The sequence below is a fragment of the Calliphora vicina genome, chromosome 4 (assembly GCF_958450345.1).
Source record: "Calliphora vicina chromosome 4, idCalVici1.1, whole genome shotgun sequence".
Classification (NCBI taxonomy): Eukaryota; Metazoa; Arthropoda; class Insecta; order Diptera; family Calliphoridae; genus Calliphora; species Calliphora vicina.
This window is the reverse complement of record NC_088783.1, coordinates 16,444,951-16,459,801: the sequence shown is the minus strand read 5'-3', so window position 1 is coordinate 16,459,801 and position 14,851 is coordinate 16,444,951. Positions and strand designations below refer to the sequence as shown.

Below are 14,851 nucleotides of genomic sequence, written 5' to 3'. Positions count from 1 at the left end.
ACATTTTTTAAATTTAAATTCAAAATATATATGCATGGTGCTCTAAAAAGAAGAAAGTAATCTTTAAATTAAAAAATGTATTAGATTACACAACTTATATGATATAAAAGCTTGTCGCTACAAAACTTCTTGCAAGGTTAGTTTATCATAAAGTGTAAATTTCGCTAAAATTTATACTTAATTTCATTGAAATCCAAGTCAATTTTTCTATATTGTTTGTTTTGTCATGGATTCCTTCAGAAAATCTTTTATTTTACATTTAAATTTACATTTTATTTGTTTTACAAATGTTTGTAGGACAATTGTCTCAATAAAACAAAAATAAATCATATTTCGTCCCCTCAATAAAACAATAGTGTATAACAATATACACCTTTATTTTTTTTATTGCATAATAGGAATCTACATAACTGATTCTATATGTCGTCTAAAATTGGCAAAAAAATTATACACTATTGTTTTATTAAGGGGACGATTTTGTCTTAAAAAACGTCAGAAATGTTAAGACTAATTTTAACTTTAGTATAAAGAACGTAGCTTTGCGTTTATATCTTTATGAAACATTAAACGAATCTATAATTTTTCAAAAATAATACTTTTCAGCCAATAAAATCGTTTACCTTTACTTTAACAGTTTACAACGCTTTCCGTTTATATCTTTAGAAAATTTTAAACGAATCTCTCATATTTCAAAAATAATACTTTTCAGCCAACAAAAAATCTTTCCTAACAATTTTAAATATTTCGTTATACAAATTAATGTTCCAAGGGATACTCTGTAAATTAATTACAAAATTTAAATATATGAGTTCGAACAAACATTTCTATGGACTTCGAAAGATTTCTGCGAAAGTATAAATATATTTTTTAGCATTTCGAACAATAATAAGTAAGAGAGCTATATTCGGCTGTGCCGACTCTTATATACCCTTCACCAAATTATACTTTAAAATACATTTTTTGAAATATTTTTAGATAAACAAAATTTATTTTTTTTAAATTGTTTTCCAAATTTTTTTTTTGGAAATTGTTTTTAATTTTTTTTGAAAAAGATTTTTCTAATTTTTTATTTGGAAAAAGAATTTATGACAAAAAAAAAATTTTTATAAAAAAAAATTAGGGTTAAAAATAATTTTTTGACCCATTGTAGGTCCAACTTACAATAGCCTTACATCGTTGCAATGGACTTTGAAATATCTATCATTAGATATCCATATTGTCTATATTAATGACTTATGCCCGTAATTTCAACAAATAGATAAATGGCAGTGCTTAGTTACTTATGGAGTAAAATTATTTGGTAATTTTTACCCGTAGATATTGATTTGAAATTAATGTCAAGTTACCTTTTAGGTAAATTTAACTGCTTGGTATTTTACACAGTAGATATCTATTTGTTGAAGTTACGGGCATTAGTAATCCAAATATACATACATCAAAAATAGGCCAAAAATCTAGGTTGTCCCGGTTTTTTCCTTACATCCCAGCCATTTGTGGGCCGATTTTGTTGATTTTAAATAGCAACCGTGACGGAAGAGTTCCCGATATATTGATGTATGAATAATGTATGTAAGTAATTTGGGGACTACGGAAAGTTGATTTCAACATACAGACGGACATGGCTATATCGGCTTCGATATCTATAACGATCCAGAATATATATACTTTGTGGGTTCGCAAATGAAAAATGTAGAAATTACAAACGGAATGACAAACTTACATATATGTATATAATCTTGCCACTTATGGTGAAAGGTATAAAAAATGGCTCTTCATTTAATTTAAGTATTGGATTAGAAATAAATTTTGAAGTCAACCAAATTACCTCATTCGATATCGAGTAAAAATTATCCTAAATTTCTTATATATAGAGCAAGAAATTTAGTACATTTTGTTATAATTTCGTTATTCAATCACGAGGGCAGTAATTAAGCCCTGGATTAAAAAAAAACTATTGATTTTCATTACATATGTATGTATGTAATTCGTTTTAAAAGAATGCAAGTTTTTCAAATTAAAAATTCTAATGATTTTCTTTTGAATTAAATTACACAATAACTTCCGGGAAATAATCAAACCAGCAATAACTATAGTTATAGTTTTGTATAGAAAGTTTCATATTCATATGTATTGCACTGAAGTTAATTTAAGTGAGAACCCAAAAAAGCCATTTTAGAACTTCTCCTACATTACTGAAATACAAAAGTGAAATAATTATGAAAATGTGAAACATTAAATAAAAATAAAAAGTAATGAATGAATAAAACATATTGTAACCTTGTTAAATACCTAATAAGTAATGTGCTTTTGTTTGTAGTCCTATTAAAATGATTTCGAAAGAACCTACATATACTATCTATGCTAATAACAAATAAAAATATATATATTTATATTAGTTATTTAGTTAATTAATTAATTCCTCTTACTAAACTAGTCTATAAAATTTCTTTTACATATTTAAGTATCATTGATGATTGCCTTTTTGTTTTCATTACCAAGTTGTATTATTATTATTATTATTATTATTTAACTTTGTAGTATTTTGTTTGTTTGTTTGTATTTACCTTTCCGTTTTCACCCTTCCTTGCATGCGGCATTATTACGTATTATTTTTCATTTGATCTCTGTGGAACTGTTGTTGCATTAGATTTTGTTCTCGTCAAGGAAGCAACTGCAGCGGTCTAAAGTAGGCCCGACAAAATATGGTGGCTGCCGATGGCGGCAGATCTTGATTGCGATAATACATATTGCATTCTTTTTCGGTAAGTTTGTCAAAGACGGCGGCATATTCGCGATGGAATGTAGCCAAATCGACATTGGAACGACCGATAGCGGTAATGGCCAAAAATAATATATCACGATATATCGAATGAGAACGATCGACGCCACTGTTCTTGAGTTTGTGGCGTTCGTTAGCCAGCTTTTTGACGGGCATTAGAAGATCATTACATCGAATGGCGGAAACGATTTGTTGAATGACGCTGTAAAAAAAGAAAATTTAGAAAATAAATATGAAAACAATTAGATATGAAACTTTTAAAAAAATACTAGGTTGCTTTACAATATTATAGTAAAACTGTTTTACAAATTGAACTTCAATAATTTTATAAAAAAAATTGTTTAGAATTTCACAGAAAATGCGCTTGTACAAGTTTTATTTAGTTGATCGCCCCGGCTTCGCCCGGTAGCATTTACTAATATTAGTTCTTCAAGTTTCTCCAACCCACGCACACCAGCCTTTTCTTATTTATTTGCAAATAAAATATCTAAATTTGTACTGCATACTTCATGGAGCTTTTTATTACAGTTGACTGACTCAAAAAAGAATTTCCGAGTTTTACCCGGAATTTTTGAATTTTTTTTCCTTTCAAACCATCTCCTGAAAATTTCGAATCGAATAAAAAAAAATCAGCCAAATCGCTCCAGCCGTTCTCACGTGATGACATTACATACATGGACCATTTCATTTTTATATATATAGATAAAGGATCCACTTATTTCCAGAAGGTTATTTAATAGCATTTATTATTTAAAATTGTACGATATAAATTTGTTCAAAGAACTGTTCATCTTTTGAGGCCAAGAACGAATCAAGCCAATTTCGGATACTCTGTTCTGAAGTGAAGTATTCGAGAGAGAGCGTCCTGTAACGATCGAAACAAATAGTAGTCGGACGGGGCAAAGCCTGGACTATAAGGCGGGTGAAGCAAAACTTCCCAACCACTTTTTTCTAAATAGTTTTTAACAGGTATTGCAATACGTGGACGAGCGTTGTCATGATAGAATATTACGGTTCCATGCCTGGTCTCACATTCTGTGCGTTTTTCGGCCAATGCTCGCTTCAAACGAATCAGTTGCGTTCGGTACAGGTTCCGTGATGGTTATCGTAATGGATCCATTTTTCATGTCAAGTAATAAATCGGTGCAAATATTATTTTCTTTTATAGGTTTCAAGCATCATTTCTGACATACAAAATCTTTTCGTATGGTACCCAATTTTCCTGCTTTTGGATGAATCATGCTGCTTGCAAACATTTTGAAATTGCTGATTTTGCAAGCACTTGTTGAGTTTGACAACAATCTTCATGGACCACTACCTCCAATTTTAAACACTTACATATGTATATTAAGTGATTTATTGTTTATAATTGAAAATATTGTATCTAGCACTTGGCAATTTTCGAAACACTTTGTCTTACTCAGGAGGAGGTAATTCCAAAACATATACTAAATTTTAAATAAACTTACTTTTTGTTTAGTTGAGCTTGATCGGTTAGCAAAGCTTTAAGTAGAGGACTTGTGGGCTGAGTTTGTCTGTACAAAATGTACATGGGTAAACCAGCCTCACTGTGCAATTGTAAATTATCCCACAGACATTGTATTTTCACATGTTTCACCTTACTCAAAGGATCACAGTTGGTATCATCCTAAAATCAAAACAAAAATATTACATTACATTTGATTAGTGTAAATTAGTTGAGTTTTCACTCAATACTTACAATTGTGGGCGAACAGAGATCGGGTAAATGAGTTTTACTTTCAATGCGCTCCATAATCCACAATAAATTCCAATAGATGATGGGATGTTCCTCAACAAAATTAGGTTTTATCAGAGACAAATCACCCTCTTGGGTTAAAATATTTTCGAGTTCTTTGCGCAAAACCAACGGATTTAAATAGGGTATAGTTAGATTATCCATTTGTGGTTTATTATTGTCTTTTTTTGTGTCATTAACATTGAAGCGTACACTGAGAAAGGGTACAGTTAACTTGTTGCAAGCATGACATGTGGTATTTAGATTGGAATCTTCAGCCGACCAGCCGGACATAATTTCCTCGTCGTAAAGTAAAACGGAACAGTTGTGACATTGAGAGCAAGAAGTCATTTGTATCAACACATCAAAGTCATTGGTATCGTCCATATTCTGTTATATAGCAAGAACATATTGAAACATATTTAAATGTATAAAATAGATCATAACTTACATCCGGTGGTGTGGTATATAGATTTTCAGGTAGTGCTAATAGGGCCGTATTTAAGTTCATGGTCGAAGTATTTTCACCCAGAGGCACCAAATTATTATAACTCGACTTGCGTGACTCACTTAAACGGCTCCAAGGATGTTCTAAATCACTGCTAACACGTCGTATTTTTAAGGTGCCATCTTCGTGGGCAATCATATCTTCTTCGGTCACGCCATTGTCATTGTAACCTTGTATGGATAATGATGATTTAACGGGTGTGGTATTGGCCGATATGGCTCCTTTGATTTCATCAAATTTTCGAGTTATAGAAGTGGCAGCATGTTTAATGCTACTCAAGCTTCCTTGGATGATTTCATTGGATTTTTTACCACTAAAATTAGGACTAAGTAAAAAGAAATAACATTAAAAACATCATGAGAAAACAATTAGTTTTAGAAAACTTTCACTTCAATTGCAATTTTATAAAATGAATTTTACTTATTTAGAAATGAAAAATTTGTTTAATTAATTAATTAAAATTAAAAATATCGTTCCCTCAATAAAACAATAGTGTATAAGAATATACACCATTGCATAATAAGAATCTACATAACTGATTCTATATGTGGTCAAAATTTGGTGAAATTCTACTTCAATTATTTCGAAATGGCAAACAAAATTATACACTATTGTTTTATTAAGGAGACGATATTTAATTAAAATTTTTTTTTTTATAAAATTCTTAATGAAGTAAATTTTTTGTTTAATAAAATTTTATAAATTTATTTAAAAAAATGTAGGTATAATAAAATGAATTTTATGCACAAATGTTTTATTATTTTCGAGAAATAACAAAATATAAATAAATAAAACTAAAACTAAATGTTCTACTTAAAAGCATTGTTATATTAGTTACATAAAAATTTAAATAAAGGGGAAAATAACTAAAATATATTTAAAAACTAAAACTAAAGGACAAACTGTACAACTTTGTTTTGTAAAGATTTTTAAGGTTTATGTTTTTTACTAACACCCACCACCTTTTATATCACCTTCACCATATTTAGTTTAGTTTTAATAACAAAAATTAAAACAGTAACATAAGCTTAATTATGGCCAAACTTTTGTTTATTCTTTTGGCCACATTTTTTAATTTTTTTTGGGTTTAAAATTCAACACACTTACCTCATGTAGCTTATATTTTCTATAATATTGGTGGGCAATTTCAAGTCTTTCTTAAAGGACAAGCGTGCAGGTGAATAACGTCTACGAAAACATTTTACAAATTTGTTTATAAAATAAATTAAAAAAAAACATTTGAATTTTACACAACACAACAAAAGGAATTGAGTAAAATTTTACATCAATTAAAAAAAAAAAATCAAAATAAATATTAAATAAAATTATAAAATAGTGTAGAATTGAATGAAATAAAATTTAAATAATGTAATGCTAGTGATATATTGTAGCTAACGAACGACAATAGTTAATGGTATGGAAAAGTAAAAGCAAATAATGGGATTTTAATTTCTAAAAAATCACGTGTCTCAATCCGATATAAGTTATAATGAACTTCTATTGGGTGTATGAATTGAAACATTTGTACAATATAAATTTATTCAAAATATTGGATATTGTTAGCTATGAACTTTTCCTATCTTTCTAGCAACATAATCCCGAGCCAAAAGAACTACTCATCTATTGAGGCTAAGAACGAATCTTGCCAATATCGGATACTCTGTTCCAAAGTGAAGCGTATCCCAGAGAGAGCGTTTTGCTTCGATCGAAACAAATAGTAGTAGGACGTGGCAAGGTCTGGACTATAAAGCGGGTGAGGCAAAACTTGCAACATGTAGCCGAGCGTTGTGTTCGGCACAGGTTCCTTGTGATGGTCTGGCCAGATTTCAGCAGTTCATATTATATATGACCCTTTTGGTCCCACAAAATACAGAGCGTTACATTAGCGCCATGGATATTTGGCTTTGGTCGATTCGACTGGTTGGGTCTATACGTACGATCTCTTACGCTTCGGGTCATGCTGTGTCTCCTTTGATGGCATTGTTAATTCCAGTATTCCTAACAACACCAAGATATGAGAAGCCATCTGCATGTGTGTATCTGTATGGAGTTTAGGAACAACAAGTTTAAATCTCATGGGGTTAAACAGGGAGTTCCACATCGGTTTAACATTTACCTTTCCAAACTCCCAACACCAGCAGATGGGATGATAATCATATCCTTATTGACACAGTGTGCAATATAATAAAGGGGTATCTGTAAATCCTTAAACACTTTTTCGCTGCAAGATATATTTAGAAACAAGTCAAAGGCTGTGACGAATCTTAAATTTCCACCACCAAAGTATAAGAGTATTTTGTGATAAAGATTAAAAACAATTTGTTGGTGAAAACAAATTTTGGGTGGAAAAAATGTGTTTGTGAAAAAAATCGGGTTAAATTTTTGTCCAATTTTGACCCATTGTCGGTCCGAATTTCTATTGGGTTATACACGTAGTTGGAAAGGTCTTTTAAATATCTATCATTAGATATCCATATCAATATTAATGGCTTAGTAATCCAGACATAGATAAAAGAGCGATGTAGTGGTGGTTTTTAGCTTTTATATCAGCCGTTAGTGCCGATTTTTCCCGAATTTAAATAACAACTGAACATGGACTATAGCGGATATATTGATGTACCAATCATGTTCGGAAAGTTGATTTCAACAGACTCACAGGGATATATCGTTTCCGATATCTATAACAATTCATGAGTGATAAGGGTATAAAAATACTGCAATATGGAACGTTTCAACGACAATTTTTCTACGCTCAGGAACGAACTGAATTATAATCCGCCAAAGATTGTCCACTAAGCGACAGATGTATCAACGGTAAATTTTTCCACATGGAAGTAAATTCGTCAACGGCAGACCGGGAACAGGCAGCCTTCAGAAGGGATCGAAAAATGTACCAGTTAAAGAACATAATGCCATGTTGACAAAAGTATATGACTTCTTGATTTAACTACTACATAAATTTGTTTAATAATGCTTTTTTAATTTCATTATTAAATTGATTACTTTATTTTTATCTAATTCTATTTACGGCTATAGACACAGCAACATGAACTTTAACCGCAAAAATGTAATTTCACAATGTTCGATTAATCATTTAAAAAAAACATTTGCTGTTGGAAAATATTGAGCAATTATTGGTAACGAATTACATACTTATTACGGATTCTGTACTTCTGATATTTATAGAAGAATTTAATTTTTTTTTAATGTTTCCTTTTACAAGAATATGAAACTGGATTCTCGACTTTACAACAATACAAACATTTTGTTTGTATCAATCTGCAACAGTAATGATATTAAAATATTACTTACTAGCTGAAACAGACACCTATTTTTTAACGCTTGCAAAAACTTTGGATAAAGTTGAGCGAACCTTCTTTATTTTTAAAGTACTTCTTCTCAGTCTGTACTCTTAGCATATTTAAAATTCTCATCTTTTTTTTTGAAATCAACTAATTTATATCGAAAATACTTTTCTCATACGCTCACTTATTTATATCTTATGTTTAAAAACTCACCCAAAATTTAATTTAAATGATGAACCCAAATTGGCCAAACTTGATGCCACACTGGAGCCGGGCATGGTTTCGGAACGTTGCATATTCTTATTCAATTGTGTGGATTCATCGAATGTGGCACTGCGCTGGCCCTTAAACAATATCGGTTTATCGCTATATAAGGTGTTGTTGTTGAAACTAGATGAGACACCCATGGCCGATTGCTCTTCATTACATGGTACAGAATTGGGAGCTTCTTCTTCATTCAAAGCGCCCAAGGGATCGTTTTGGGTAACCGGAGTTCTGGGAGATATTCTGTAAGAAGAATGGTGGAAAATATCATAAAATCTATACAAATTAGTTTATATTTATATGCAGCATACTTAGTTGGACTTTGAACTTGTCTGGACAAGGGATGTTCATCATCTTCATCTTCTTCGTCTTCAGTTTCATGTATATTTTCATCATCTAATTCTTCTTGAGAACTAGCCAAATCATTGTTTAAATCTCCATCGCGCTCGCCCAGATTCATAATCTTTTTATTGTTCATTTCGGTTAGAGTGTGTTGTCTTTGTAGTTTATTCAAGAGCTCAGCATCACCACCAAAACTTTCACGATTCGAAAGTTGTCTTTTGGCCAGGTCATTAGCTGTTGGCTGGGGACTGGCGGGCGGTATATGGGTTGTGGTAGTATCAGTCGGTATTTTCGAGTCACCGGTAATTAATAAGCCAGCACTAGATATAACATCATCTGTGGCATCTTGAGTGCCAATCGATTGTCTTACAATGCTGCCCAATTTTGAGCGCAATTTATCGAATGCTGAAAAATCCAAAATATTTACCCCATAACCATCACCAGCAGCACCGGCAGCTCCAGCTAATAATTGAGATGAATTGGACGATTCTAAACTAGTGCGTGAAGTACCATCTACTGTTTCCAGGGTACTTAAGTTATTGTCATATGAAGCCGACAAAGGCTTCTTTGAGGCTCTCAATTTGCCAGCTCTCTTAAAGTGAGCCGCACCCAACACCACATTTTTAATGCGATTCCAACGTAGTTGGCTTAACGTGGTGCTATCACTAGGCCACTCCGATTCCAACACACAACGATTGTAGAAACCATACGTTAAGGCATTCGGTTGTACACCCGATCTCTTCATAAGATAATGCAAACGCACAGCCAAAACGGGCATATTATATGTGCCGCATAGTTGCATCATAATGCGATAACAAAACTCATCACAATTGATTTTTATTTTGCTGGCTTTAACCAGCATATCGTAGGCTGCTCTTAGAATATCATGCTCTTTGCCAGCCCTACGTGTATCCAAGACCATGGACGGTAGAATCAAAAAATACAACGAATAACAAGTGGCCAATAAGTATTTGGACCACAGTTCTGGACGGCTTTGACAACGTCTGGCCATTTTCTGAGACAGTTTAATTTCATGTTTAGTGCGTCGAGCAATTGGTGAGCCGGGTGCTAAACATCCATTGATTTGTTGTTGTATTAAGCTCGATAATGCCGTCTTTTTGGATGTTTTCAAAAGACTGGGATTCAATGTGAAATTTGCATAATTGTAAACACTTTCTTGGGCGTTGTGATCTAGAATTATTGAGCAATTTTAAATGACAAGACCGTAGGTTAGAATTTTTAAATTATTGTTGTCAAATGCAATCATAACATCCAGTGTGAACGAAAATTTACAAAATGAAATTATAAAAACTATAAAAACGAACAAGTTACCTTTGGTGGGTCCAATACTATCTGGTGGAAATATATATTTTGTACGTTCACTACTCTGACCAGTCTCCCAATCGACCAAACGCACATCCGATGGTGTTTCATCATAAGATCCAACTTTTTCTGCACATTCATCGAAAAATGTTAAACCATGATCTCCATCTGACACAAATGATCTCTCCTCAATAAAACGTATAAACATTTGAGTTTTCATCAATAATTCAAAGAATTTTTGATAAGCCTGCCAAAAAAGAAAACCAAATTTAAATACATATATTTAATTAAAATAAGGAAATTAGCAAACAAATAAGCTGTCATTGAACTGTACCTTATCGCGGGAACGTAGAAAAGGTTTCAGTTGGAATAAGGCACTGGGGTCGGTGGCACCAACTGACGGGGCCTTTGAAATGGGTACCAAATAGTCGCGATAGCCACGTAGTATAGAGGCCATAAATAATAAAAAGGCCTCTTGTATACGTTGTTCTAAATGGAGCTGTACAAAGGACAATTTGATGAATTTATTATGAATTTCTATTTAATATGAATTAACCAAGTTTACCTCACGTCTACGTTTACGTAAATCACGATCTAAACTATTGTTGCAGTCTATATTGAGTGGTTTTGTTTGTTCCAATTCCGAAAGAGTTTGTTTCAAAATGCGAGCCGCTCTTTTCGGCAACAATTTAACAAGTAAATGTTTTTGGGATTCGCAAAGCTACATTACAAACAAATATAAATTACAAATATAAAACACATTAATCTATAAACATACACTGATGGTATTTGTATCCAAATCTATGCAAGTAACATCTGTGGGCGGTTCATATAAATCGAAAAATCTGGAATCAACACCAATTAAATAAGGTACCGGAGCATGTAAGACTTCTGCCAAGCCCAGTGGACACAAAGGAATGTAGGGACATTGCCATTTAAAGGGAAATAATAACGAAACTATTGCTTCGGCTACGGCAGTCAATGTTGCAGGCCTGTTTGCAAGTACAAACGTTTTTAAGTTTTATGTTCGAAATTTAGTTTCATTAGATTTTAAATTTTACCTTAAAGAATGTATGAGTATTTTTTGTTCAGTTAAGGCCAAAAGTAAGACATGCAAACAATTTTCTGTGCCTAAATTCTGCAAGAGCATATGAAATCCAGCACCACTACGTGGTAAAGGTGAATCCTCAGGTTGAGTCAGTAAAATACGATCATTCGATTCACTTGATAACTGTTACAAAATAAAATTAAAACATATGTACAGTGGCTCACATTCAAAGTGAGCCATTGATTGTTTTCAGATAAAATGTTTAATGAAAAGAAAATTTTATTGACAAAAATATCACGAAGCTTTATTAATTCAATTGAAAGCTTGAAGTACATGTAAATTATTTTTAATACATTAAATGCTAAATGTAAAAAAAAACAGAAAAACTCAAAAAAGACTTCAAATCTACATCACAGTGAAAGTGAACCACTTAAATTAAATACGGTTTATATGAAATATTAATATTTTGTTGGACCACCTTTCGCTGAAATCACGGCTTGTAGATGCCTAGGCATTGATTCTAATAAATTAGAAGTGTATGTGGAAGGAATTATGTTCCATTCCGATTGCAAAGGCAAGTCTCAAAGAGAAATTGCAAAACTTGTCAATAAGAGCCGTGGAACTATTCAGCATATCATTCACCGTTTTACAAGAGATGGAAGAATCGCAAATAAAGAGAAAATGAATTCTAAAAAGGCATTTTCAGAAAGAAATGAATCATTCATAGTCAGAGAAATAAAAAAATCCTCGACTTAGTGCTCCAAAACTTACGGAAATGTTGAAAAGTCAGCTGGATATCCACGTTAATATGGAAACAGTCAGAAGAGTTCTCAGAAAACACGTTTATAATGGCGTCAAAAACGCCTTGAGTTATATAATTATTGTTGTCCTTGAAGTACCACCAGTACCGCCTCCCGACTTAAATATTATTGAAAATTTATAGACCCTTCTAGACCAAAACATCAGAAAACATAGTATTACGTCACAAAAAACCCTTATGGAGGCTTTGCAATCGGAATGAAACGAAATTCCTTCCACATACACTTCTTATTTATTAGATTTCAGCGAAAGATGGTCCAACAAAATATTAATATTTTATATAAACCGTATTTAATTTCACTGTGATGTAGATTTGAAGTCCTTTTTGAGTTTTTGTGATTTTTTTTTACATTTAGCATTCAATATATTAAAAATAATTTACATGTACATGAAGCTTTCAATTGAATTAATAAAGCTATGTGATATTTTTGTCAACTAAATTTTCATTTATTATGTATTAATCATTTTATCTGAAAACAGTCCATGGCTCACTTTGAAGGTGAGCCACAGTAAGAGTAACATTCACAAATGTATACTTTAAGATAAATATTAAAAACTATTTTTGAAATCTTGGTAAAAAAAATTTAATTACCTGCAAATGTATACTGGGTGCTGGAAATGGTACCTCATCCAACAATTGTGTAATATACCGTTCTATAGGTATGGGTAAATTAACACCAAATACCGCCAAGCGCTAAATTAAAAAATACAAACTACAATTGTCTATTAGAAAAAAAATAGTTTATTTTACTTACGTGTAAATATTTCAACCATTTATCGAATGTATCGCCAAAGGGATAATGTGACAATAAACAAATGGCTTTAATGATATGTAATGAATGATTTTGAGCAAATTCCTCATTCCAACCAAGTAATTCACACTGTTGTTCCGTTAATTGGGATTCACTATAAGAAACAATAAATATAGAGATTTCTTTTAAATAATCTGCCCAAAACTTACTCAAAATCCTCATAAAACGTTAGAGCCGAGCCATAGACTTTGTATGTGCCATCATTAACGGTTAGAACAAATGTACTAAATACTGGTGCAGTGGGTTTGCGTTTCTTATTTTCGGTTACATGAGGCCATGCTTCCAATGAAGCACCCATGGGCAAACAAAACAACGGCACACTAGGACATAAATTTAATGGAAACTCATTATGATGATCAACTGTAGGATAACGGAGTAAAATTTCCGGCTGATAACTGATGTGTTTTGGACGGTACATAGATTTTTTGTAGCATAAATAAACATCGCTACCGGTGAAGGCTTTATTCAAAGACTTATAGATTAAACAAAAGGCATGTGGTGGTTTCTCTCCTTTACTGCTTATAATCACACACAGATCAGTGACTACCAATTCATTGCAGGGCATTTCAGCTGGAGCACGACGATAAGTTAAAAATGTTTTAGCCGATGAATTGTTAACATTGGCCACTCGACCGCCCGGAGTTTCGGCTACAATTTCAGCATCAGACATGATGCGTTCATGACCCTCATAAAGCACGCCTTTAAAAGAAAAACAATTAAAATTATCTAAGCTCTAGCCTAAACTGATAATATACCTAAAATTATACTTACCAATATCTACTAATGGTGGACGATCTTTTCCACGTCTGTAATAAATATAGCATTCCGTTGATCTTAACGAACCATAATTTAAGTTTGCAGGTAGTCCAGTTGGGGTGCTTTCCAAAACCGTATACTCATCGGGTACGTCTTCGTCCAATAGTGGGAAAAATACTCCAATGTCGGTGATGGGATCAATTGAGGTGGCAGCCCTTAAATGGCTGGAATCTTTAAAATTACTTTCTTGCAGTAATTTTGGCTTTTCTGGCATACCGGCCACAACAAAATAATCGGCAATACGTTTCTCTTCCATGGCAACTGTAACAAGACATAAACACACAAACGATTATACTTTTTTTTGGTTCGGTTTTTTTTCATGACATGCTATTGTCTCTTTATTATTATTATTTTTATTGTGGTGTCCTTGACAATCACTAGCAATTGAACAGAAAGTAAGAAAAAATCGAAGATGGACATACTAAGGGCAACATATAGTATGGTTTATGCTAAAAAAACAAGTTCTTCTTGTTTATTTTGACTTGAAAACCACACACAAGAAAGATTGAACTGTATTGATGATGAATCAGCTCTTGTGATTTAAATACAACATAAATTCCCTTAACCTTCAAAGAGTTTGTCTAACTGTGCTTGCTCCACTGCTAGGATTGTTTGGTTGGAATCATTTTTAGTAATTACTTTTTTTCCGCGTAGTTTTTGTTTAAATTATAAACTATATTAGCAGTATTTGGCGCTGCTACGCCTTGTTTTGAAGTTTCTTGATTTCTTGTTTTATTATTATTTTTTGCTATATTTTTTGTGTTCTTTGTCACTACAATTTTACTGTTGACTGCTACTGCTGCTCCTCCCTTCACAGCACATTAATTTTCACAAATCACTACGCAAATTTTCATAAGTTTTACATCACCGCTTTTTCTTTTCACTATTCAAGCACGTTATTTCGCTTTATTATTGATAGTTTAACAACAATTTGTTTAATAATTTCAATGGTATAGTCTCTTATTTTAAAATAATATTCCTGTAAATCTCACTTTTTTACTTCATTTCCGTAGGAATTTATCAGAATCCAACTTGAGTTGTTATTTAAATGTCAAAGTCGTAATAAAAAATCAAACGTC

The 14,851-nt window shown here is 32.2% G+C and overlaps 1 protein-coding gene across 2 annotated transcripts; it reads right to left on the bottom strand.

The window, feature by feature from the left end:
• Positions 1-1,240: 1,240 nt before the first annotated feature.
• Crag (DENN domain-containing protein Crag) lies at positions 1,241-14,851 on the bottom strand. 2 transcript variants are annotated; one of them, XM_065506804.1, is made up of 17 exons: positions 14,412-14,851; positions 13,728-14,033; positions 13,106-13,655; positions 12,900-13,050; positions 12,737-12,838; positions 11,339-11,508; positions 11,056-11,269; positions 10,843-10,998; positions 10,612-10,776; positions 10,287-10,524; positions 8,924-10,145; positions 8,562-8,855; positions 6,151-6,231; positions 4,987-5,368; positions 4,500-4,925; positions 4,249-4,427; positions 1,241-2,981 (listed from the first exon to the last, which is right to left on the bottom strand). In XM_065506804.1, exons 2-17 carry the CDS (start codon positions 14,026-14,028, stop codon positions 2,660-2,662), a joined length of 4,953 nt encoding a protein of 1,650 aa, XP_065362876.1. In that variant the 5' UTR covers positions 14,029-14,033; positions 14,412-14,851; the 3' UTR covers positions 1,241-2,659. The 2 variants fall into 2 exon arrangements, with proteins under 2 accessions (XP_065362876.1, XP_065362877.1); XM_065506805.1 differs by lacking the exon at positions 6,151-6,231.

What these genes read in the sequence shown, in the direction of transcription:
- Crag (XM_065506804.1), bottom strand. Translation starts at nt 14,028, where the DNA reads ATGGAAGAGAAACGTATTGCCGATTATTTTGTTGTGGCCGGTATGCCA. An exon ending in ACGTTTTATGAGGATTTTGA is followed by an intron (nt 13,051 to 13,105) that starts GTAAGTTTTGGG and finishes TGTTTCTTATAG; the next exon opens with TGAATCCCAATTAACGGAAC. An exon ending in CACCCAGTATACATTTGCAG is followed by an intron (nt 11,509 to 12,736) that starts GTAATTAAATTT and finishes ATTTTGTAACAG; the next exon opens with TTATCAAGTGAATCGAATGA.